The 25,788-nt window shown below is 39.8% G+C and overlaps 2 protein-coding genes across 3 annotated transcripts in view; one reads left to right on the top strand and one right to left on the bottom strand.

Annotated features, from left to right (window-relative positions):
* The window catches only part of galnt7 (UDP-N-acetyl-alpha-D-galactosamine: polypeptide N-acetylgalactosaminyltransferase 7), a 35,239-nt gene extending 18,635 nt beyond the window's left edge, over positions 1-16,604 (top strand). The window contains exons 3-12 of one of the 2 annotated variants that reach the window (XM_046868774.1): positions 4,978-5,144; positions 6,452-6,582; positions 6,723-6,802; positions 8,599-8,781; positions 12,190-12,307; positions 12,402-12,524; positions 12,737-12,955; positions 13,071-13,169; positions 14,106-14,231; positions 15,432-16,604. In XM_046868774.1, coding sequence (XP_046724730.1) covers positions 4,978-5,144; positions 6,452-6,582; positions 6,723-6,802; positions 8,599-8,781; positions 12,190-12,307; positions 12,402-12,524; positions 12,737-12,955; positions 13,071-13,169; positions 14,106-14,231; positions 15,432-15,569 — 1,384 coding nt within the window. In that variant the 3' untranslated portion in view covers positions 15,570-16,604. Of the gene's footprint in view, positions 1-4,977; positions 5,145-6,451; positions 6,583-6,722; positions 6,803-8,598; positions 8,782-8,985; positions 9,169-12,189; positions 12,308-12,401; positions 12,525-12,736; positions 12,956-13,070; positions 13,170-14,105; positions 14,232-15,431 lie in introns of both variants that reach the window. The other variant, XM_046868773.1, reaches the window with a different exon arrangement.
* Positions 16,605-17,585: 981 nt separating this feature from the next.
* hmgb2a (high mobility group box 2a) lies at positions 17,586-19,823 on the bottom strand. Its single transcript, XM_046868775.1, has 5 exons — positions 19,677-19,823; positions 18,862-19,033; positions 18,461-18,612; positions 18,202-18,376; positions 17,586-18,123 (listed from the first exon to the last, which is right to left on the bottom strand). The coding sequence occupies exons 2-5, from the start codon at positions 19,006-19,008 to the stop codon at positions 17,959-17,961; spliced, it is 639 nt and encodes a 212-aa protein (XP_046724731.1). The 5' UTR covers positions 19,009-19,033; positions 19,677-19,823; the 3' UTR covers positions 17,586-17,958.
* Positions 19,824-25,788: the final 5,965 nt, after the last annotated feature.

Raw genomic sequence — 25,788 nt, 5'->3', positions numbered from 1 at the left:
TTTGTGTTCTGTTATGTAGCTTTGTGTTCTGTTATGTAGCTCTGTGTTGTTTTATGTAGCTCTGTGTTGTTTTATGTAGCTCTGTGTTTTGTTGTGTTATGTAGCTCTGTGTAATGTGGTGTAGCTCTGTGTTGTGTGTTATGTAGCTCTGTGTTGTGTGTAGCTCTGTGTTGTGTTATGTAGCTCTGTGTTGTGTTATGTAGCTCTGTGTTGTGTTGTGTAGCTTTGTGTTATGTGGTGTAGCTCTGTGTGTGTGGTGTAGCTCTGTGTTGTGTTATGTAGCTTTGTGTTCTGTTATGTAGCTCTGTGTTGTTTTATGTAGCTCTGTGTTATGTTATGTTATGTAGCTCTGTGTTTTGGTTGTGTTATGTAGCTCTGTGTCATGTGGTGTCGCTCTGTGTCGTGTTATGTAGCTCTGTGTTGTGTTGTGTAGCTCTGTGTTATGTAGCTCTGTGTTGTGTTATGTAGCTCTGTGTTGTGTGATGTAGCTCTGTGTTGTGTTATGTAGCTCTGTGTTGTGTGATGTAGCTCTGTGTTGTGTTATGTAGCTCTGTGTTGTGTGTAGCTCTGTGTTGTGTTATGTAGCTCTGTGTTGTGTATGTAGCTCTGTGTTGTGTATGTAGCTCTGTGTTGTGTTATGTAGCTCTGTGTTGTGTTATGTAGCTCTGTGTTTGTGTTATGTAGCTCTGTGTTGTGTTATGTAGCTCTGTGTTGTTATGTAGCTCTGTGTTGTGTTATGTAGCTCTGTGTTGTGTTATGTAGCTCTGTGTTGTGTGGTGTAGCTCTGTGTTGTGTGTGTAGCTCTGTGTTGTGTTGTGTAGCTCTGTGTTGTGTGTGTAGCTCTGTGTTGTGTTATGTAGCTCTGTGTTGTGTTATGTAGCTCTGTGTTGTGTGATGTAGCTCTGTGTTGTGTTATGTAGCTCTGTGTTGTGTTATGTAGCTCTGTGTTGTGTTATGTAGCTCTGTGTTGTGTGGTGTTGTGGTTGTGTTATGTAGCTCTGTGTTGTGTTATGTAGCTCTGTGTTGTGTTATGTAGCTCTGTGTTGTGTTGTGTAGCTTTGTGTTGTGTGGTGTAGCTCTGTGTTGTGTGATGTAGCTCTGTGTTGTTTTATGTAGCTCTGTGTTGTTTTATGTAGCTCTGTGTTTTGGTTGTGTTATGTAGCTCTGTGTCATGTGGTGTAGCTCTGTGTCGTGTTATGTAGCTCTGTGTTGTGTTATGTAGCTCTGTGTTGTGTGGTGTTGTGGTTGTGTTATGTAGCTCTGTGTTATGTAGCTCTGTGTTGTGTTATGTAGCTCTGTGTTGTGTGGTGTTGTGGTTGTGTTATGTAGCTCTGTGTTGTGTTATGTAGCTCTGTGTTGTGTTATGTAGCTCTGTGTTGTGTTGTGTAGCTTTGTGTTGTGTGTGTAGCTCTATGTTGTGTGATGTAGCTCTGTGTTGTTTTATGTAGCTCTGTGTTGTTTTATGTAGCTCTGTGTTGTGTTATGTAGCTCTGTGTTGTGTGATGTAGCTCTGTGTTGTGTTATGTAGCTCTGTGTTGTGTGATGTAGCTCTGTGTGTGTGTGTAGCTCTGTGTTGTGTGGTGTAGCTTTGTGTTGTGTGTGGTGTAGCTCTGTGTTGTGATGTAGCTCTGTGTTGTTATGTAGCTCTGTGTTGTTATGTAGCTCTGTGTTGTTATGTAGCTCTGTGTTGTGTTGTGTAGCTCTGTGTTGTGTTGTGTAGCTCTGTGTTGTGTGGTGTAGCTCTGTGTTGTGTGGTGTAGCTCTGTGTTGTGTTGTGTAGCTCTGTGTTGTGTAGCTCTGTTGTGTGATGTAGCTCTGTGTTGTGTTATGTAGCTCTGTGTTGTGTGATGTAGCTCTGTGTTGTGTTATGTAGCTCTGTGTTGTGTTATGTAGCTCTGTGTTGTGTTATGTAGCTCTGTGTTGTGTGGTGTTGTGGTTGTGTTATGTAGCTCTGTGTTGTGTTATGTAGCTCTGTGTTGTGTTATGTAGCTCTGTGTTGTGTTGTGTAGCTTTGTGTTGTGTGGTGTAGCTCTATGTTGTGTGATGTAGCTCTGTGTTGTTTTATGTAGCTCTGTGTTGTTTTATGTAGCTCTGTGTTTTGTTGTGTTATGTAGCTCTGTGTCATGTGGTGTAGCTCTGTGTCGTGTTATGTAGCTCTGTGTCGTGTTATGTAGCTCTGTGTTGTGTGGTGTTGTGGTTGTGTTATGTAGCTCTGTGTTGTGTAGCTCTGTGTTGTGTGGTGTTGTGGTTGTGTTATGTAGCTCTGTGTTGTGTTATGTAGCTCTGTGTTGTGTTATGTAGCTCTGTGTTGTGTTGTGTAGCTTTGTGTTGTGTGGTGTAGCTCTATGTTGTGTGATGTAGCTCTGTGTTGTTTTATGTAGCTCTGTGTTGTTTTATGTAGCTCTGTGTTTTGGTTGTGTTATGTAGGTCTGTGTCATGTGGTGTAGCTCTGTGTCGTGTTATGTAGCTCTGTGTCATGTTATGTAGCTCTGTGTTGGATATATATGGTCGAAATGACAAAAATAACTTCTGGACTTGACTTGACTTTCTATTGATTTGGTGGATACATGTTCACCTCTGACCGTGGTACTTGTATGTGGTTCTTCAATGTTAGCACACAACAGTTTGGGATGTTCTTGTATGCTCAGGGTTGCAAAGTGGTGAAAAATGTCCCTTAAATTTCCAGAAACTTTCAACGGGAACTTCATCTGGGAAATGTTGGAAATATACCAAGTTGGAAAATCACCAGGAATTGCTGAGATATGTGGGGAAATGTGTATAAACTGGATGATTACAAACATTTAGTTTTGGTCTAAAGCTGATATACATGCAAACTAATAGTGATTTTTTTAAATGGCATTTTTTGACTGATTTAATCAGTTTATATAATTTTGTTGCACACCTGCTTACACACAGCACAAGGACATTTTAAACATAAATGTATGTAATATTTATGTCATCGGCATGAAAACTCACCAAGATATATTTTGGATATTTTTTGGACGTTATTTTATGTTCAGGATTCAAGAAATGAAGTGTGTTATGTTCTGGATGAACATTACACTGTACAGTACAGACCAAAAGTTTGGACACACCTTCTCATTCAAAGAGTTTTCTTTATTTTCATGACTATGAAAATTGTAGATTCACACTGAAGGCATCAAAACTATGAATTAACATATATGGAATTATATACATAACAAAAAAGTGTGAAACAACTGAAAAATGTCATATTGTAGGTTCTTCAAAGTAGCCACCTTTTGCTTTGATTACTGCTTTGCACACTCTTGGCATTCTCTTGATGAGCTTCAAGAGGTAGTCACCTGAAATGGTCTTCCAACAGTCTTGAAGGAGTTCCCCGAGAGATGCTTGGCACTTGTTGGCCCTTTTGCCTTCACTCTGCGGTCCAGCTAACCCCTAAACCATCTCGATTGGGTTCAGGTCCGGTGACTGTGGAGGCCAGGTCATCTGGCGCAGCACCCCATCACTCTCCTTCTTGATCCCTTGAAATAGCCCTTGATGCCTTCAGTGTGACTCTACAATTTTCATAGTCATGAAAAAAAGAAAACTCTTTGAATGAGAAGGTGCGTCCAAACTTTTGGTCTGTACTGTATGTAGGGGGCGTGGTCTCTGTAGCCCTGCAGTAAGTGTGCTGTGTGCATGTGACTGATGAATGTGCAGGTAGAAATTCAACTGAAATGGCATTCAGGGAGAAAAGACCTTCTGTATCAGACACTTAGGATGTAACAGTGTGTCACTGAAGGAGCTGCTCAGAGATTAAAATGTTTCATACACGGGGTGAGAAACATTCTCCAGCAATGATGATAGTTTATCCACCATCCTCCTTCTCCCACCTCCTGTACAGTGTCTAGGGGAACCCCCAGGACTGAGCTGGACTTCCCGATCAGCACAGATGATTAAGGCCACCACAGAGTAAAAAAAAAAGGTCTTTAGTAGCTCTTCCTGCAAGCACATATGGGTCCTGAATGATGTCCAACAAGCACGTTTAGGTCCTGAATGATGTCCATCAAGCACGTATAGGTCCCGTATGATGTCCAACAAGCATGTATGATGTCCAACAAGCATGTATGGGTCTTGTATGATGTCCAACAAGCATGTATGGGTCTTGTATGATGTCCACAAATGTATGTCCATTTAGTATATTTTATTAGTGTGTATACAAACTGTTTCCTTGAGTCTCATTTTCCGTCTGTCTGACTTGTGTCACAGGTTATCTGAATAAATGCTGTGTCTTAATTCCTGCCACAGGATACAAGAGTGTGTCAGATTTGTACACACACACACACGTTTCTGAAGAGCACAAGTGTGCTTTGATAGGGTCTTGTATTTACACAAGTGTGTTCCCGTGATCAGTAAGAGTAGTCAATTATTAAACGGCACACACTCAAGCTCTTTTTCACTCTGCGTAACGCCTGAGTTGTTTGTTATATCATGCATAGACACACGCACACACACACACACACACACACACACACACACACACACACACACACACACACCTTTCTTCACTGATTGTGTCTGATCTGGTAGAGCTTACAGAGGCTTAAAATAAACCCAGGCTTCTGTGGAGTTTATGTCTAACTTTGTGTGTGTGTGTGTGTGTGTGTGTGTGTGTGTGTGTGTGTGCGTCGAGTACACACTTCTCAAACTGCAGAGTAAGTGAGAGTGTGTAAGGAAAAAAAAAAAAAGAGGAAATGGCACTGGGCTTGGCAGTGTTGTGTTCCACAGAGAGGAAACCATGAGTAACTTGCTGCCTTCCTGTGTGTGTGTGTGTGTGTGTGTGTGTGTGTGTGTGTGTGGATCCTGTTACAGCAGCAGCAGCATACTGAGCACTTCATCTTGTTTGTGTGTGCAAGCGTCTATGAAACTTACACACACACTTCACTCCTAACTGTGATATATAACCACTGTAGTTACATCTGTGTATATAAAACGTGTGTGTGTGTGTGTGTTTAGGTGTAAGTACTGGCACTACGACGAGAACCTGCTGACGTCGAGCGTGGTGATCGTGTTCCATAACGAGGGCTGGTCCACCCTGATGAGGACCGTGCACAGCGTCATCAAGAGGACGCCGCCCAAATACCTCGCCGAGATCGTCATGATCGACGACTTCAGCAACAAAGGTATCACGTGCACGGACGGTGGTCACAGATACTGAGAACACACACCTCACCGCTCACATTCTTATCAGAGTGGGAATCGTCTGCTATGGTGGATCCAGCCATGATACAGCGGTGCACAAAGGGTTAAGGGCCTTGCTCAAGGGCCCAATAGGGATCTTGGTGATACCGGGGTTCAATCTGCGATCTTCCGACCTGAGCTAGGGATCAGAAGCCCTTCCTTGAACGCAACAGAGAAAAGACTCCATTGTTGGGATGGCTTCATATATCCCAGTGATGTTAGGAAGCAGGGGTCAGAGTGCAGGGCCAAAAATGATACAGCGCCCCCTGGAGCTCTGATGGTCAAGGGCCCCAAAAGTGGCAGCTTTGCAATACCAGAACTCGAAACCACCAACCTTCTGATCAGTAACCCAGTGCTTCAACCAATAAGTTACCACCTGGATCACTAGGTGCTATTCAAAACCAACCCGAGAGGAAATGTGTACAAAATCTTCACACTCACAAAACACAGAACAGAACAAGATGAAATAAACTCGAATCTGATTGGTCAGAACATGTGTGTTATTTTAATATAACAGTCTGATTCGTTCCAGCTGTAACATGGAGTAGTAACTCACTCAGCGGTCAAGGCTCTGGGTTACTAATAGGAAGGCGCCCAGAATCACCAAGCCGCCACTTTTGGGCCCTTAAGCAAGTCCCTTAACCCTCAACTGATCCGTTGTAAGTCTCTCTGTGTAAAAGGGAGTCTGCCGAATGCTGGAAATGTGTCACAGTTAATAATCTTGGTTTTTTTTTTTGTTGGAGGACGTTTATGTAAAAGTGATGTAGAACGAAGTTTCAGTCTTGGTTATGATTTTCTCAGGGAAATAACAAGGTGTGTGTGTGTGTGTGTGTGTGTGTGTGTGTGTGTGTGTGTGTGTGTGTGTGTGTGTGTGTGTATATGTTTGGGAGAGAAAAAGTTGCAGTTGTAACAGGAACTCATTTGTCTCATTGATGTTCCTCAGCAATTAATCTAATTATAAACCATTCAAATCTGTGGTATTAATTATCCCTGCCACTGCACACACTCTTCCTGTATAAACGTTCGTGTAACAGCTTGTTCCGATGTGCAGCATTCCTTACCGCCGTGCACTCTACCGCCAAAAGTATTGGGACACCTGACTTTTTTTTTTTGTTGTTGTTGTTTTTATAGCTATATTTGGTTCTTCCCAATTTGTATTGGATGTCCTTGGATATGGTTTCAGTGAATTTTACATAATCACACTTCTCTCTCTCTCTCTCTCTCTCTCTCTCTCTCTCTCTCTCTCTAGTTCACCTGAAGGAGAGGTTAGAGGAGTACATTAAACAGTGGAATGGCCTGGTCAAGCTGTTCCGCAATGAAAAGAGAGAAGGGCTGATACAAGCAAGGAGTATAGGAGCACGGAAAGCCAGTCTGGGACAGGTATCGTGTGTGTGTGTGTGTGTGTGTGTGTGTGTGTGTGTGTGTGTGTGTGTGTGTGTGTTATAGACAAACTGTTCATTTAGATGTAAGTGTTTGTCCTCTGTGTGATTGTGTATGTGATCATATCTAACTTTCTTCAGGTGTTGATCTACCTGGATGCTCATTGTGAAGTGGGGATAAATTGGTACGCTCCGCTTGTGGCCCCCATATCCAAAGACCGGTACGGCTTTTCGAACTTTTTGTCCATAATTATAAGTAAATTAAGGTGAATTTTTACGTCTACATTAGGGGGTGTAACGGTACACAAAATTCCAGGTTCGGTACGTACCTCGGTTTTTAAATCACAGTTCGGTTCAATTTCATTTGAAGTTTGGGGGAAGAAACGCAAAACATAAAATTGCTTGTTGTTTTTTATTAAAGCAGTTTATTACTATTAAATCAATTATTATTATTATTATTATTATTATTATTATTACTTAAACAATTTACTATAAAATGCCTGCTTGATTCAATAATATTTAATAATAAATAATGAATAGTAAAAAATTTATAATAAAATAATATAATTTTTTTTATTGATTTAATTGCCAGTAATTAAATTGATAAAAAATATATAATGTTCTAATAATATCAATAAATGAAACATTTAATTAAATAGTTTATATTTAATTATTATAGCAAACTTTAACAAATGTGTTCATTTCTTCCATCCTTTATTCATTCACTCACTCACTTTGCGGAATTGTCCGGATTTCTGCTTATGAGAGAAATTATTAAAGCAAATGCTAAAGAATTCGAATTGCGAGACTGTGGGAAGTGGGGAGATTTCACACATTCACAAAACAAAACCTAAATTTTACCACTACAAATCGTATTTCCAGCACGAAGGGAGTAGCCACAGTGACACTGCGCTAACTTTACTCTCTTTTTTTCCCCTGGCATTGATATGTATGTTCTCAAGTTTAATAATAATACAGTAAAACCCCGTTGTACGAGCATAATTCGTTCTTGAAAATTGCTCGTAGGTCCATTTGCTCGTACGTTCGAACTGATTTTCCCCATAGGAATGAATGTAAAAGTGATTTAATCCGTTCCGAGATCTCATTCGATCGCTTATTTTTGCACTTAAAAAGTATTTGTAGCCTATTTTTAACAAACAAATACACCACAAATGACCGTAATATAAACATAATTTAACACTTACTCATGTGGTAGTGGTTAATTGCGAGTGTGAGACGCACACCACGCTCGTAACCTCCTCGGTTTCCATGGTAATTCTATTTACTTTCATTTTCACAGCACCATCACTGATTTTCTTGGGAGACATTTTTAAGATTTCTAGTGAAATAAAAATATAAAACTAAAAAAAGTTAAGTTTTTGCTGCACTGAACAACGAGAGCAACCGAGCGATACGTCATCAACTAAGCGATTGTTTTCCCTCTGCGGAAAAACGTGAACCGGCAGCGTGGGTTTGCACGTGCCTTCGAAATTTTACGAGTAAGGTCGCTCGTATCTCCGTTTGCTCATACTATAGGTTGCTCTTTCAACAGGGTTTTACTGTAACAGTGAAAATTCCAGGTGTAAACATGCGGTCCATCACTTAATACGTTCCCATAGGAACTCAGATTTTAACTATGTTCCACACGTAAAAAGGATTGCATTCGGTACACACGTGTCCCGAACTGAAAGCGCTGTACTGAATAAATTCGGTACGAACACGTGTACCGTTATACCCCTAGACTACACTGACGTTATTTTAAATTCTTTGCCCTGGTGCAGTTACCCAGGCCTGTGCTACTGTTTGAATATATTTACCTCCATGTGTTTTGACATTAACTAGATGTCTCTATTTGAATGAAACGCAGGATTTCTCGCGGACGCACAGCCGAGGTCTGAATCCTCACTCGGCTATGATAGCTTTTAAGACCATGCCTGAAACGGGTTAGATAATGCTTCCGACTGTACTTCCTGTCCCGCACGCAGGATAACACGGGCGCTGTGTTGACCTTTTGCAGAACGGTCTGCACGGTGCCTCTGATAGATTACGTAGATGGCAATGATTATACGATAGAGCCTCAGCAGGGAGGGGATGAGGACGGCCTGGCGCGAGGAGCCTGGGACTGGAGCCTGCTGTGGAAAAGAGTTCCGCTCAACAGCAGGGAGAAGAAGAAGAGAAAGCAAAAGACCGAGCCTTATCGGTAAACGAGTTTGCTGTGCAGCATGGTCATTAAACCCTCCCCCACCCCCTGTCTCTCTTCTGTTGTGTGTCGTGTGTGTTTTTTTCCCCACCCTTTTTCCATCTCTGTGGCTGCGATTGTGTGCGAATGCGTGAATGTGTGTGGGTTATGTTTGCATGGGTTGTCCTCTCCCTCTTTCCCTTCATCTTCCATCGCTGCTGTTAGAACGGTGTGCACGGTGCCACTCATTGACTCCATTAATGGTCAGACCTACTCCATCGAGGCCCAGGGCGGGGGGGACGAGGATGGCTTTGCCAGAGGAGCATGGGACTGGAGCATGCTGTGGAAGCGAGTGCCGCTCGGTAGCCGAGAGAAGGACATGAGATTAACTAAAACTGAGCCTTATCGGTAATTTACAACTTAATTTCAAAGAAATTGGTGATATGTATTGATTATCAGATTGGTGGTGGGTGGGCATGTGCATTGTGCTTTCAAACTCGATCTTCCAAGATCGGCTGAGCTTTTTTTTTTTTTTTTTTAATTTTTTTTTATTTTAACAAGCTTAACCGCTACAGCGCCTGTCAAAAGTGTTTCTTAAAAAAAAAGTAGTCTGATCTTCTCTCCTGTTCTCCGTCTTACACAGGTTTTTCTGTTAGAGATACAAATGTCACATTTTGGACTCCACAGAACCTTCTTCCACTCATTCATTGTTCAAATCTTGTGTGTTTTTACCTTCTATCTATTTGGTTGCATAGAAACAAAAGGAACATCTATAAAAATAAAATAAAATTAAAAACATAAAAGACACAGGTGTTTCCACACTTTTGACACGCTCTGAATAATCCAGTACATCACTGCTGGTCTGCAATGCAATTTATACCAATTAGTGTTCTAATGCAAATAATTCAAATGTATGCTAATTAGTTGCTTTAATTGCTTTGCTCTCATCGCATGTATTCATAAATCTCGAATCACTTCAAAATAAAGATTGATGAAAAAGTATTTTCCGGACAGTAAGACATTAGTGAAAATGACGTCTGTTTGTTTTGCGTTCATTGTAAGGCTCAATTTGGATCGTTATATATGATAAATGTTCAGCAATTGGTTTCTCGTTTCAACAAGGTATGTATTACGTATTGTTCGGAAGATACGCCTAATGAAAAGGACCTCTCTCACTCTGCGGCTCCCTGGAACTCCATTGTGAAACAAACCCAGCCCCATGCTATCGTAGCTGTCTAGACACACATTAACTCAGGTGTGGGTGGAGCAGACTGACCTGATATTTTGAATGGCAAATACAAATTTCCATAAACCTAAACGTCCAAAAGAGCAGCTGATTCACGAACGGACTGTGTGCACCGTGTTATATTACAGACGTTTCTTTTATCTTTCCCTCACATCTTCAAGGACCTAGCAGTGTCTGGTCTCACCCGAGATATCTTACAAAGCCTGTTTTACACCATGTAATGACACGGCACACAATTCATGGTGTTTACCGGTGTTTACTGTGCCGTCCGATTAAATATTAACGTACAAGCTCCTGTGTTCTATAACCTCATTATTAATATCATTTCCACTACTGCTGTTTTAGTACGGATACATATGACCAGAGGTGGAAAGTAATTTTCTCACGTTACTGCAATCGAACAAATGAACTTTTAAAAAAAAAACGTGTAATTTTACTTATACTTGCAGTTTTTCTCAGTTGCTTCGGAGCGTTTCTCAGATCAGAAACGTCATCTCGTAAAACCGTGCACATCATAGAAATCATCTCTCGCTGCTTCGATCAAATCGCGAACGCTTTGGTATAAACCTTTAATCGAGTGTGTTCAAGTGTCTGCTGTTATCATTACATTATCAGTCGTTTATGTTCATGCTGATCAAAATATATTGTACCGCTTTCACCTGAATAGGTTTAACCCCCAAAACATAAGTGATTGAATGAAAAAATGGTCAAACCGGTTGTCGGAATGTGTCGAGCTCAAATATATAAATTAAATTTTTTTTTTTGTTTTTTTTTTTTGTAAAAGTAACCCAAATTGATGAATTGTGCAGATCTTAAACGTCACTAACGAAGACGAGTGAATGTATCGGATTAACCAATGATCGACCGGTTCTCTAAAACCGGGTCAAAGGTGAATTTCGCGAACCTTCAATTGGCGACGGACAAAAGACAGAATTACAATTTCTGAAAATGGACAAACAACCAAGAAACGAACGTACACTAATACAGTACAGTAGAAAGTGTGAATCCTGTCCGGTCTCTTACAATCAATATAAATCAAATATACGATCAAATAAAATACATTTGTGCTGCTGAAATTTATAGATGCCATACAGAAGAAATTCAGTCGTTGTACCAAACCGAAGTTTATATCAATACTGAAACTGCACAGCATCTTACTGACGACACGACTAAACATTTTGACGATTGTTTGTAAAACAATAACGAAAAGACTCGTACTTTCACACGCTCACTTTTAAGAGATGAACTGAGGATTTTGAGAAAAGTTCAGGCTTTTGTTAGAAATCCAGTGTTTGTACTGTGATTAACTGATCTGAGAAATGCTCCGAAGCAACCGAGAAAAACTGTATAAGTATGTTTAGTTTGAAGTATTGTACTTAACCACATTTTAAATCGTATCCGTAACTGAGGAAATATATATAAATAAATAAATGTAATTCAAAGGGTGGAAATGCGCCCCGGAAAAACTAATGCACTCGTCATCAAAGATGACGTTATAACAGGAGAATTGCTTTTTGTTCTGCTGCAAAAGTGCATCGTTCACATTAGACTCAAGTCAGTGTGATTTTATTTATTTATTTATTTATTTATTTTTTGCCTTAAATTTTTAATGGTGTGCCATCAATTAGAAAATCGGTCGAGATTTATATCTCCTTGTCCTTTCTGGACTACACTAGAATCCCCCCTCCCACCCCCTGCTGTTAAGGGAAAAACTAAAGACTTTTTACTTGAGTAGATTTTTAGACCAGTAACTTTATTTGTACTTAAGTGAAGTAACAGTGGTTCTACTTGAGTAGAATATTTTCTTACTCTTTCCACCTCTTCATATGAGGCACACTAAAGCACTTTATTGGCCCTGACTAAAATTAAAGCACCATTATTGTGTTTAAACTTTCTGGAAATGTAAAGGCTTGCTGTTTGTGTGTGTGTGTGTGTGTGTGTGTGTGTGTGTGTGTGTGTGTGTGTGTGTGTGGCAGCAGCAGTGGCGTGCTTGTAAAACATTGGGTCTAAAATGTTCACACCTGAGTGTCTTAGATATGATCGAGAATGGAACTGAAACAGGTTATGAAAAACTGAATAGATTAGTACAGTTACTTTAAGGAGCATGTCTCATGGGACACCAGTGTGAGGGGATTTTACATAGTGCATGAGGTTTACTGTGTGTGTGTGTGTGTGTGTGTGAGGTCTCCTGCGATGGCCGGTGGGCTGTTTGCTATAGAACGAGATTTCTTCTTCGAGTTGGGCCTCTATGATCCTGGTCTTCAGATCTGGGGTGGAGAGAACTTTGAGATATCGTACAAGGTAAAGAAGTCTTATAATTAGTCTGGAGCTCATATAATGATATCTGAATGAACTGTACATTTAGGTGTGTGTGTGTGTGTGTGTGTGTGTTCAGATCTGGCAGTGCGGAGGGCAGCTACTGTTCACTCCCTGCTCTCGTGTAGGACACATCTACCGTCTGCAGGGGTGGGCCGGAAACCCGCCCCCTGCTCATGTCGGCTCCTCCCCCACACTTAAGGTTTGTTTTATGTTACCATTTATTTATTTTTTTGATTGGAATACAGAAGTATTGGAACACCTGGCTTTTTGAGCCACATGTGGTTTTTCTGCAGACTTGTAGCACAAACTTGGAAGCACACAATTGTATAGAATGTTTTTGAACAAACCACGAACCTCTTTTATATTAACTGGAGCCTTGTTGGTCTGGTTTGTTTTCGTTCGCTTGTACAGAATTACGTGCGGGTGGTGGAGGTGTGGTGGGACGAGTACAAAGATTATTTTTACGCCAGCCGCCCCGAGACGCTCACCCTGGCTTACGGAGACATCGGCCCTCTGAAGAAGTTCAGGGAAGAGCATCGCTGCAAGAGCTTCAAGTGGTTCATGGAGGAGGTGGCTTACGACATCCCCGTCCACTACCCACTGCCTCCGAAAAACGTGGAGTGGGGCGAGGTGCGTGGCTCAGCATCGGTGCACTACAGGAAGTTCATACGCAGCACGTTATATAGAGTACGATATAAGTGGGCGGAGCCGAGTTCATATAAAGTGAAGGCGTCTCTGATTTCAGATCCGTGGATATGAAACAAATTACTGCATTGACAGCATGGGACACACCAACGGGGGGAACGTGGAGATCGGACCGTGCCACAGGATGGGGGGGAATCAGGTGAGAAGTGGCTGCATTCGTGTTTTAAGATGAATCTGGAATTTATTCACATTGTGTCTTTTATGTGAACGATGAATATTATATACACCAACCAGACATTACATTATGACATTATAACATTGAGTGGAAGTGAAAACACTGGTGATCTCCTCATCATGGCTCCTGTTAGTGGGTGGAGATATTTATTAGGCAGCAAGTGAAGACTTTTTCCTCAAAATTGACGTGTTAAAAGCAGGAAAAATGGGCGTAAGGATTTGAGCGAGTTTGACAAATTGTGACGTCTAGACGTCTGGGTCAGAGCGTCTCCAAAACTGCAGCTCTTGTGGGATGTTCCTGGTCTGCAGTGCTCAGTATCTATTAAAAGTGCTTTAAAGAAGGATCAGTGGTGAACCGGCGACAGGGTCACGTGCGGTCATTGATGCACGTGCGGAGCGAAGGCTGGTCCGTGTGGTCCGATCCAATAGACGAGCTCCTGTAGATCAAACTGCTGAAGAACTTCATGCTGTTAATGCTCGATGGGTCACGTCTGTTTTAGCAGCATAAGGGGACCAACACAATATCAGGCAGGTTGTCATGTTATGTCTGAGCAGCAGAAGCATTTCAATTAAAACTAGTTCAGATTTCTCCATATTTTAAAATAAAGTGTACTGTTTTTTTAAACTGTTGATGGAAAGACTGTTTATAGCTGCTATAGCATAAGTGAAAACAGGAGCTCTAAATACATAGTGTAGTATATTCTTTTATGTATGTAATTATTTATTTGGCGGTGAAAGTGAAACCTCTGTTATAGTGAAATAATCGACTATAATATTAATATAGTAAATCATTGATTATAATGCGTAGTGATATCGATCGAACGCCGATCGTTTCCGCGTAACCGCACGCCCCCGAGTGACTCGTTCCTAAATGAATCTTCTGCTGCTCTTCGTGTCGCAGCTGTTCCGAATAAACGAAGCCAATCAGCTGATGCAGTATGACCAGTGCCTGACAAAGGGCTCGGACAACTCCGTCATCGTCACACACTGCAACCTGAGGGAATACACCGAGTGGAAGTACTTCAAGGTGAGTCCAAGAATCGGGATTCTGAGTCATGTCCAGGATTTTATTTATTTTATTTTATTTTTTTCCTGACTGACGTTTCGTGACAAACGCCTGTAGCTCCAAACCAGGAAGTGGTTGAAAGTAAAATTAGAAAGTAAGAGAAAGAGGGAAAGAAAGAGAAAAAAGGAAAGAAAGAGAATAAGACACGGAGGGGGGGTACTGTTTTAAAGGTGCATCCAAATCACTAATTTAATCAAAATCTTGTTTTATCAGAAGGAAAGAAGAAATGACAGAAAGAAGGAAGGAAAGATTAAGGAAAAAAGAAGGATGGAGAAGAAAGAAGGAAAGTGGGAAGGAAGAAAGAGAATGAAGGAAAGAAAAAGTAAGGCAGAAAAATGGAAGGAAGGAAGAAGGAAGGAAGGAAGGAAGAAAGAAAAGGGAAGGAAGGAAGGAAGGAAGGAAGGAAGGAAGGAAGGAAGGAAGGAAGGAAGGAAGGAAGAAAAGGGAGGAAGGAAGGAAGGAAGGAAGGAAGAAAAGGGACGAAAGGAAGGCAGGAAGGAAGGAAGGTAGGAAGGAAGGAAGGAAGGAAGGAAGAAAAGTCAAGGAAGAAAGTAAAGTCAGGAAGGAAGGAAGGAAGGAAGGAAGGAAGGAAGGAAGGAAGGATGGAAGGAAGCCAGGAAGGAAGAAAGGTCAAGGAAGGAAGGAAGGAAGGAAGAAAAGTCAAGGAAGGAAGGAAGGAAGTAAAGTCAGGGAAGGAAGGAAGGAAGTAAAGTCAGGGAAGGAAGAAAGAACGGAAGAAAAGTCAAGGAAGGAAGAAAGAAAGAAAATCAAGAAAGAAAATCAAGAAAGAATGAAAGAAAGAAAGTCAAGAATGAAAGAAAGTCAAGAATGAAAGAATGAAAGAGAAAGAAAGAAAGAATGATGGATGGATGGATGGATGGATGGTTGTTTGTTTGTTTGTTTTGTTTTGTTTTGTTTTGTTTTGTTTTTGTTTTTGTTTTTTGTTTGTTTTTGTTTTTGTTTTTTTGTTTTTTTTAAGAGGAAAAGGCCCAGATGTAAAAGCATCATGTTTTTGATGAGTTTATTCTGTTTGGTTTCTTGAGGAAAATCTTTAGATGTTTATGATTTAAAATTGAACTTGTGCTTCATATTGAACTCCTTCATCCAGGACACTTTGCAGAAACGTATTTCATCCTTAATGTTTATTTTTTTATTTTTTAGGATCTGCACCGGTTCACACACACCCCCACAGGAAGATGCTTAGACCGCTCAGACGTTCTGCACACAGTCTTCATCTCCGACTGCGAAAACAGCAAGAGCACCCAGAAATGGGAAATGAACAACATCGTGGCTGTGTGAATCCTGCCTCCGGGGGGCGCCGCACGCACAGGATGAACTCTCGCTGACCTTTCTCCTGCACCAGGGGTTTAACGTTGTACATACAGCCCACAGAAAACGTCTCCTATTCCGACGTCATCTCCAGTAACGAAGCCACGTTCTGAAAATGCCATCTTTATTTTTATATGTAGGTATTTTACTCCATGGTGGATGATGTTTACAGGCGTCCCGTCTCGTACCGAGACGCCCAGACGTGAAGACGGCCGATCTGTTACCACTGTTTTTAGTACCACGTCACTGCTCCATTACACTCCTTCACTTCACACTTACCGAGAACCTTTTAAACTCGACACTGGGCATTTTTTATTATTTTTAGTTTTTTTTTTTTCTTTTTCTTTCTCCAGAAACTCGTCCAGTTTTCTTCCTTTTTTAAAAAAAAAAACAACTTTAAATCCGCCAGCTGCTTTTTTTAAATTTTTGTAGTGGTGAAATTCGGGGGTGATAAATAGATAAATATATATATAATGAGGAAAGGGCTGACAAGGCAGAGGGAAACCTTGAAACTATTTATTTACATTTTAATTATTGCTTGGAAACAGGAACGATTACTAATAATGAGGAATGTGAATTCTTTCAATTTGAAGTTTTTTTTTTTTTTTTTTGGAGAATCACTGGATGAACAGCGTGGACGGTGAAATTCTTGTCCCACGTGCAAACCAGTACGCACCGTGTATGCTATTTTTTGTACAATGTAAATACGAGCGTTTTTTCTTAAACGGACATTTCGAGTTGCAGTTGGCTTCGCAATGAAGGTGTAATGAAGGTGTTTTCTCAAGAGAATAAATCGAGACATTTTTACCACTCGTCCTGTGAACAGACGATCTCGGACTCGGATTCTAAGGACGTGGGAATCGGTGTTGGGAAGATCGAAATCACTTTAGTCACATGATTCTTTGAATCTCGTTAACCAAAACGAATGAATCTTTTAGATCATTTTGTTCCTTTGATCAGAAATCAAATAAAAATTTCAATTTTCAATAAACGGATCCTCCAACACGTCTACATACACCGACTTTGACTTTAGTTCCATCAAAAAAATGTGACGAAGGAGAAATGACGGTAAACAGAACGAGAGGCTTCACGTCTCATATCTTCTGGTCCGTGTCGTTAGTTCTCTGGCCATAATTATTCTAACAATAATCTCGAAATAAAACAAAATGATCTTTTGCATTGTGTAGCGTCTGCGGGAGTCACGTGATAAAAGACTCGGACCAGAAGAATCGTGAGATGAACTGCTCATCGTGTTTGGGAGTCACGTAATAAAAGAAAGAACGACTCCGATTAGAAGAGTCAAGAGATGACTCCTCACTGGTGGGAATGACACGTACTAGAATAATAAGAGCATGAATTAAAAGATGAATAATACATAGTGTTCAGGTGTCCATCAACCTTCTTGTGGTCAGGTTTCTACATCTCCATATCTAAACCTGACCATCCCATGCCATATCTAAATGTCTTCAAGGCCACGTCAAACCTTAAAGTAACGATCTCTTTCTTGCTAGTTTTAGAAGCACCATAATATATATATATTTTTTTACTTTTCTGACATTGTGTCACACATGGAGATTTTGCTGTTGGGTTTCCTCCATTCTGCACACACTAGTATTAATCAGCTGATTCACCACTGCCTGAGTTAAACCACATGAATACCAGGGAACCCCTGCACTAGAACACCAGACTACCCAGAAAACTTTTTCCAGTCTATTGGACTTGCGCACATTTTGACCATTTCTGATTGTATAATATGCACATTATTGTGTTACATCCCCAACACACAGTCCATAAAAAAGATTGACTCCCATGAAACTGGTCCATGGTGTAAGAAAGGTCAGGGACCTCTGCAGTAGAAAACTGGGGTAGGATCCTGTCCATCTCCACACACACACACACACAAAAGTTGCTGTAATGCACTTGATCCAAATCAGATGTAAATTAGCTTTATATTTACACCAGGGACATTAAATAAGCCAAACAATCTGATGATAATATACAAAATTTTATTATAAAAAAACGTCTACACAACATTTCAAAAGCTCGTCTTAAAAAAAAATGGTTTTGAGGATTCAACTACACATCAGTGTTCCTCATTTTCTTACAATGCCAGTGGAGACAAATTTCATCAAGACAAGAGAGAAACCACAGCTCGAAGGAAAAAAAACAAAACGACCAGAGGCAGTGCTTAACAAAACCAGCTGTTAAATTTACAAAACAGTACATGACCTGAATATGTATTTCATCTATACACATCTCTGTACATGTTTTGGAGAAAAAAGTCAATTTATTAAAAAAAAAAAAAAAAGGAAACGCTTTTTCACATTGCAAACGAATCGGCACAAAATTCCTGAAAATTTTACTCGTCGTCATCATCATCGTCGTCTTCGTCCTCCTCGTCGTCGTCCTCTTCATCGTCGTCCTCATCGTCCGTGACTTCGACCTTCTTGGCTGCTGGCCGCCCTGGTCCACCTTTCTTCGCACCGTCCGGCTTTGCTCCCTTGGCGCGGTATGCGGCAACATCCTGAAATCAAACGGCGTAAATCAACCGAGAAAAGAGAAAAAGGCTAAAAACCAAACGTACTAATAAATGAATTGTTACCTTCTCATATTTCTCCTTCAGTTTCCCGGCCTTCTGCTCATACGGCGATTTATCCTTGGCTGTCAGTTTGGACCACTGCTCGCCCAGCTTCTTCGCGATGTCGCCGATTGAGATGCCGGGGTACTCGCTTTTCACCTTTGGCCGGTGATCAGAGCAGAAGACGAAAAACGCGGATCTGTGAGGTAGAAGGACTGGTTTAAAAAAAAAAAATGCAACCATCAGCTCTTATAACAAGGCGTATGAGTGGTTTTGAACGTACGGTGGTCTCTTGGGTGCGTTCGGGTCCTTCTGCCTCTTGCCTTTTACGACGGTGCCTTTCGGTGGCACGTAGTTTTTCATCTCGCGATCGTATCGTACCTTGTCGGTCTTGGCCAGATCCTCAAACTTTGATTTCTCCTTAGGGGACATGGTCTGGGTGGAGAGGAAAAAAAACGTTAAAAGTCACTTTTACAATCCTTGCACTTTGATTTCTCTTTAGGAGACATGGCTTGGATGCATAGAAGGGAAAAAAAGTTCTCATCATGAAAACCAGGGGGCGCTATTGAACATCCATTAAAACTAATCAGGAATTAAAAACAAACACCCCAGAAGTCAAACTACTTCCTTACTCAAGGACTAGCATAGTACTATATAATAGTGTAATAATATGGTTTTCCTGACCTTCCATCTCTCGGCGCACTTCTTGGAGAACTCGGAGAAGTTGACCGCAGTGTCCGGGTGCTTCTTCTTGTGCTCCTCGCGGCACGTCTGCACAAAGAAGGCGTAGGACGAGGTCTTCCCCCGCGGCTTGTTCGGATCCTTCCCCATCACTTTTTTTTTTCCTCAGAAGATTCTGAAATGATTGTTTTTGTATTAGAAAAAAATAAATAAAATCATACAATAATGTGGAAATATAAATACATATAAAACCAGCACGACCGTCAATAAGGAACAGGTTTAAACCGGTTTAATCCGATCTCGAGTTCCGGCTTTAACACACCACAGTCCTGCCTCCATTTTATTTCCCGCCTAAACGGCTGAGGAGATTATCTACAGGCTAGTAAAGGGCTTAAATAAACCTCACTTTTATTGTCAAAAACTATTCATTCCAACGTGAAATCTTTCCCAATCGATTATATATTGTTATTTTAATACTTTTAAACTTTAACCTCGACTTTTTTGGCGCGACTTTTCTTTGCTACATGGCTAACAAATTTTTTACCTCAAGCGCGCGCTCCACTACGCATTTCCCAGCAAAGCGTTTTAACTCTTTACACGACTCCGATTGCATTCACTTCACTGGATTTTCACTACTTATTCCAACTCAAACACCTATATTTTAACTTTTGCGTCTTAAATCCTGACAAAATGTTCGATTTTATTTTTTTTATTATTTTTTTTTTTCTCCAAAGCGCCAAACAAACCTAAAACAGATCCCTTATTAAAAAATAACACTCGCCTGTAATTATAAAGGTTTAAAATAAAAGAAACCCCACCTGTATATGTTGAATATTCACTCCGTCCAGTACAAGCACAACTTTCTCTTAGGTGCTGTTTTGTCTATGGCGCAGGGCGTACAAACTTGTCCCAGAGCGCACTCAAGAGGCTCCTCCCTCACGGTCAAGCCTGATATCCGATTGGGTGGAACGCATTCAAAAAATCTAACGCTTTCCTCCTATTGGCTCTTAGACGCAACGGGAAGTCCCTCCTGTAACAAACGGTTAAACTAGGGTCGACTCCCAAATCGAGCTCCATTTAACGTGTAAGTGCACTATGCTGTAATGAACATACACCCTGAGTAGGCCACCTATGCAGTGAGAACGGTTAGATTTGGGATTCAACTCACTTTGGATCGCCGCGCTTTGCTATTGGCTGGAGGATGGATTTTAAACCGTCAAGCGGTTGAGCTGAATTGTGTTCGCGTTTTGGTGCTTAAATCACGTATAAAGAAATAAAAAACAAAACAATAAATAGATTTGAATAATTTAATTCGCGTGTATATTATTAAGCTTTGGGTATTCATACACGTTTTGTGAAAGCGTGTATCAGCTCGAGACGAGGTGTTGGTTTCGTAACACGGATGTTTTTGTTTTGCACACAGCCGCCATGTTGGTTTTTCTTAGCGACCTGATGGCGGGAAAACAAAAAAAAACACACACAGGGAACAAAAGATGGCAGATGGATGTTTTGAGTTGGAAATTAAAAAAAAAAACAAGCTGTACATTACTTCTAATAAATATAAAATCGGATCCCTAATGAAATATATAAGGAAGTCATTGTGATGCCCAACATTTAGTTGAGTTTATAACCTACATAGGTTTTTAGAATATTTACAAAACCAGTCAAACTTTTGGACAAACCTTCTCCTTCAGGCATTTTTCTATATTTTATTATTTCCAACATTAATACAAACAGAAAAAACAGGTCATGGAATTATGAAGTAAAAAAAAAAAAAAGTTAAATAACCAAGTATATAATTTTTAATTCTTTAAAGTAGGCACTGTTTGTTTTGATGGCAGATTTGATACACACTTTTGGCATTTTTTTCAGTCAGCCTCATGAAGGAGTCACCTGGAATGGTTTTCCAACCATCTTGAGGAGTTCTCAGAGGTGTTGAGTGCTTGTTAACTGCTTTTCCTTCACGCTCCGTTGTTTGTTGTCATAATTCTGATAAAAAAGAAATGGTGGTCCCACCAAGTGCAAAACCAGATGGAATGTCCCTGCAAAATGCTGTGGTAGCATGTTAAATTGTGGGGCTGTTAAATTCAAATTCATTTTTACGGCACTCATTCTGTTAACATGTGATTAATGCAGTGAGTCCGGTGAAAACCGGTGAAATTAAAACCTTGCAACACACATTTATTTAGATATTAAAAAATAAACTAATAAATTAATGTTTAATCACTAAATTAAATTACTGATTCACACATCCAGCAATTAAAACCGTCCGTGTGGAAACAAAGCAAAAGTTCTGCTTGGTGTCCTGGTGATTTTTGTAATTTTTGTAAAACACTATAATTACTTTGAAACATTTACAAGAATATTTTGTCGTCATGCTCTAGGTTGAGTTTGGTTTCAATAACAATAACCATACATTTGCATAAAGCATCTATATTTGTCCATGTTTATGTTGATTAGAGTATTAAAAACTTAAAAAGTTTTCTTTTGAGGTACATTTAGAACAGATAAAAATGTGTGATTAAATTGCGATTAATCAGGAGTTAACTATTTAAATATTTTAAACGATTGACAGCTCTAATATCTATCTATCTATCTATCTATCTATCTATCTATCTATCTATCTATCTATCTATCTATCTATCTATATCTATATCTATATCTATATATATATATATATATATATATATATATATATACAGTACAGACCAAAAGTTTATATATATTATATACACAGTACAGACCAAAAGTTTGGACACACCTGCTCATTCAAAGAGTTTTCTTTATTTTCATGACTATGAAAATTGTAGAGTCACACTGAAGGCATCAAAACTATGAATTAACACATGTGGAATTATATACATAACAAAAAAGTGAACTGAAAATGTGATATTGTAGGTTCTTCAAAGTAGGCATCAAGAGAATGCCAAGAGTGTGCAAAGCAGTAATCTAAGCAAAAGGTGGCTACTTTGAAGAACCTACAATATGACATATTTTCAGTTGTTTAACACTTTTTTGTTATGTATATAATTCCACATGTGTTAATTCATAGTTTTGATGCCTTCAGTGTGACTCTACAATTTTCATAGTCATGAAAATGAAGAAAACTCTTTGAATGAGAAGGTGTGTCCAAACTTTTGGTCTGTACTGTACACACACACACACACACACACACACACACACACACATATGTTGTATATATGATGTTGTTTTGTATCTGAGATCTGCAGAGCGTGCCCGAAGCTCCTCCATATCAGCCAGTTCTAACATCTGATTGACAACTGACACCTCAGATCTTCTAGCACTGCTTGACTGGTCCCACCTTCTCTTAGGGTAACAGGTAGGTTCTTACCCTTCTTTTAGAGTAACAGTCTCTTTTCTGTTTTGGCACCGAGGTAATAGAATGAACTTCCCCTAGACGTCCGAACAGCCGAGTCACTGCATCTTCAAATGACAGGTGAAGACCTACCTGTCCTTGAAACCAGCACTTATTTTGCCCTATTTTATGTATTTATGTAACGAAAAAAAAAGTGTGTCATAATTCCTCCCAACAGAGTCTTTGGCTCTTAGGCAACCTAGTAAACCAGTGTTGATGTGTTCATTGTTAGAGACTTCAACGCAACCTTTTTGTCACTCTGGACAAGGGCGTCTGCTAAATGCCGTAAAAGAACAAATAAATTGCTGTATTTCAGATGTGGATTTTGTTACCCTTCGTTTCTCACTGACTTCCTTTGCAGCGAACTTCAGACTGTTGCATAAGTGCAAGTCTTTGCTGTAATTTGACCCATTTTCAGTGAAAGTTCTTACAGATGTCTGCAAACGCTTCAACACTTGTAGGTGCAGACAAAACAACTCAAGACAGTTACACACTGCTCATTAATGCTGTTTCTCAGTTCCAGTGCAGGAAGCAAGAGCATGTGTGTTATGTTTATGTATTTAGTCTAGCCCCAGATACAACATTGTAACACTAACGCACAGCTCTCTTTTTCTAATATTTTTCACATGCATTAAGTTAAATATAATCTTGCTTTCAGTGGTTCTGAGGTTGGGATTAAACTTATTTTATTCAGTTTAATAGGCTCACTATTTAATAGTTCACTATAGATATATCATATATACTGTAAATGAAAATAACCTTGGCATTTTGGCTGTGCTTCACTTTCAGAAAAACTTGTCTCCGTGTTTGTTTGGGGGTTTTTTGTTTGATTTTGTCAGCATCCTACACTGTACTATTATAGACTCGAGCATGATGGGCTTTATTTGAGTTCAGGTGTGTTGTCCGTGAACTCAAGGGCAAGTCTAGTCATCTAGACTTATAAATTCAAGCTACTATAACATACTTCAAAGACAGTAACAAATTTGATTTGATTTGTTACTGTACTTAAGTAGTTTTCACGTACCTGTTCTTTACTGAAGTATTTCCATTTGGAGAGACTTTAACTTCACTACATTTCAAAGTCAAATATCGTACTTTTACTCAATTTCATTTGGGGAAATCAATCGATCCATTTTATTTATTAGGATAAAAATACGCAGCAAGTCACCAATCAGGGTCGAGCGCACTCAGTTTTGAACTTGTTATGATTGCCGCTTGGTGTATATACTTATCGCCAACATACTTGTTCAGTGTCAGTTCAACAACAAGTGGAACATTTGAGAGGAATAAATGACAGAAGGAACTCCTGATCCCAACTTAGAACAACATCCGTGGCCACGATTTGTTAGATTTTTTTTTTAAGTAGTTAAAAAGTAAGTGATAATGATAATTTTGATAGGTGTTTTACTCATTAAATATATTCTATTAATAAATCAGCACCATCATCCTGCTTGCTAGACTAAAGAATGTTGTTGGAATAAAGGGAACAGCTCCCTCCTGGCACAGGTCTTATTTGACTAATCACTATCAGTTTGTTGATATAAATAGTGAGTTTTCCACACTCTCTGAGGTTAAGTTTGGTGTTCCGCAAGGATCTGTCTTAGGCCCACTGCTTTTCGTTATATATGCTGCCTCTGGGTAAAATTATACATAAACATGGTATTCGCTTCCATTGCTATGCTGATGATACACAACTGTATATTTCAGCAAAACCAGATGATAAAGATCATCTTAAACATGTTAAGGAGTGTGTAAGGGACATTAGACAGTGGATACTTGATAATGATTGATTCCTTCTGCTCAACTCGGATAAGACGGAAGTACTTTTTTCTAGGACCTCAGTGTTCAAGTCGAGGTTGAAAACATAATTATTTAGTCAAGTCTTTTATCAGTAGATTTTTCTTAGGTAAAGAAGCAGATCTGAAGGGATCATGGATATAGAGTGTTAGGTGAACTGGGATATTTGTATGCTGTCGTCCCCTCACTCTCACACATTCACTCAGGTTTGTTAATGGTGGTGTGGTGGGTCGTCTCTTACCCCAGAGATCCCTCATGTCGGTGTTACCTTCTGGTTCTCACTTTTACTTATGATGCCATAGCGAGCCTAGCCGGAGTCTTCAAATTCACAGTGTCCTTAACTTTCATACAACAATAAGGACACATAATAATCCATATCCTTCTCTTCCTACTCTCTTGCTCTCTCTCGGTCGAGTTAAAATCCTCCTGAGGTTCCAGTCAACACTGTTCCTTCCCACTGCTCTGCCTCTGCATATGTCCTCTTCGTTTGGAGGCCACTCTGTGCAGCTGGTGACGGTTTCTCATCAACGCCTTGGGTGGTTCCATGAAATTCCGGAGTTAGAACGGGAACTTTGAGGATGGATTTGGACTGTAGTTAAGGTTAACAGACTGCTACACTCAAGACTACAGTTAGCTTCTGATCACCATCACTGTACTCCACAACATCGTGCATCTGTAATAAATGGACATTCGGTGTAACCCAGATGAGGATGAGGTTCCCTCTTGAATCTGGTTCCTCTCAAGGTTTCTTCCTTATGCCATCTCGGGGAGTTTTTCCTTCACCACAGTCGCCACTGGCTCACTCATCAGGGACAAACTTACACTTATAAAGTGTAAACTTACATCTTATTCATTTTTATCACCACATTATCTGTGTAAAGCTGCTTTGAGACAATGTTCATTGTTAAAAGCGCGATACAAATAAAAATGAATTGAACAGAATTGAGATCAGTGTGTTAAGAGTAACATTATATCTTTATATCTATATCTTTTCATGTAAACTGATTAAGCAAAGGGTCTTGTGACAAAAATGATATTAAGAACATTATAGTCATAATAAATCATAGTACTTTGAATACTTAAGTACATTTACAAGCACATTAAGCAAATAATTTTTTTCTTTTTCTCAAGTAAAATTTTACTTTTAATGAAATAATATTTTACCCAGTGTATCTCTACTTTTACTCAAGTACATGGTTTGCACTTCAAGAAATCCTTAATGTTTTTTCATGCTAGATATATTTATCTTGATCTTTGATACTTGGTATAGGGACATGACTAAATTGTTAATCTTCATGTTTAAGAAGGAATGGAAAACAGACTCTACTGATACACCATCCTCTGCTGTACTTTATATTTAGTTGCTCCATTTGGAGCCATACATCACAATGAAGCACTTTCTCACATGCTAAAGCAGCCCGGCACCAATTAACATAATACTGCAACCCAAACTCTGTAGTGTTTTAAAGGAGACACTTCTTTTAGCCTCCCCCACTAGCAGTTAGAAAGGTAGATGCCGGCAGTGATGATGATAACAGCTGTCCAACAAGTTTAAACAATAGGAAGGCCATAAGTGATTCGGGGTGTTACAGGACTTGAAAGTTGCCCAATTGCCTCTGAATGACGCACAGCTGAGACGTTTTGTTGTCTTTCTCCAAGCACAAAAAAGGTGTCAAAGCAGGAGGCAAATTGGGCAATTTAACTATCAACTTATTTGTCCGGCAAGCCAGAGTATTTTATGTTTGTATTTATTTATA

The sequence above is a fragment of the Silurus meridionalis genome, chromosome 2 (genome assembly GCF_014805685.1).
Source record: "Silurus meridionalis isolate SWU-2019-XX chromosome 2, ASM1480568v1, whole genome shotgun sequence".
Taxonomy (NCBI): domain Eukaryota; kingdom Metazoa; phylum Chordata; class Actinopteri; order Siluriformes; family Siluridae; genus Silurus; species Silurus meridionalis.
The sequence above is the reverse complement of the archived record's forward strand: the minus strand, read 5'-3'. Positions and strand labels throughout refer to the sequence as shown.

What these genes read in the sequence shown, in the direction of transcription:
- hmgb2a (XM_046868775.1), bottom strand. Translation starts at nt 19,008, where the DNA reads ATGGGGAAGGATCCGAACAAGCCGCGGGGGAAGACCTCGTCCTACGCC. An exon ending in AACGCACCCAAGAGACCACC is followed by an intron (nt 18,377 to 18,460) that starts GTACGTTCAAAA and finishes TCTACCTCACAG; the next exon opens with ATCCGCGTTTTTCGTCTTCT. An exon ending in TGAAGGAGAAATATGAGAAG is followed by an intron (nt 18,124 to 18,201) that starts GTAACAATTCAT and finishes GTTTGATTTCAG; the next exon opens with GATGTTGCCGCATACCGCGC.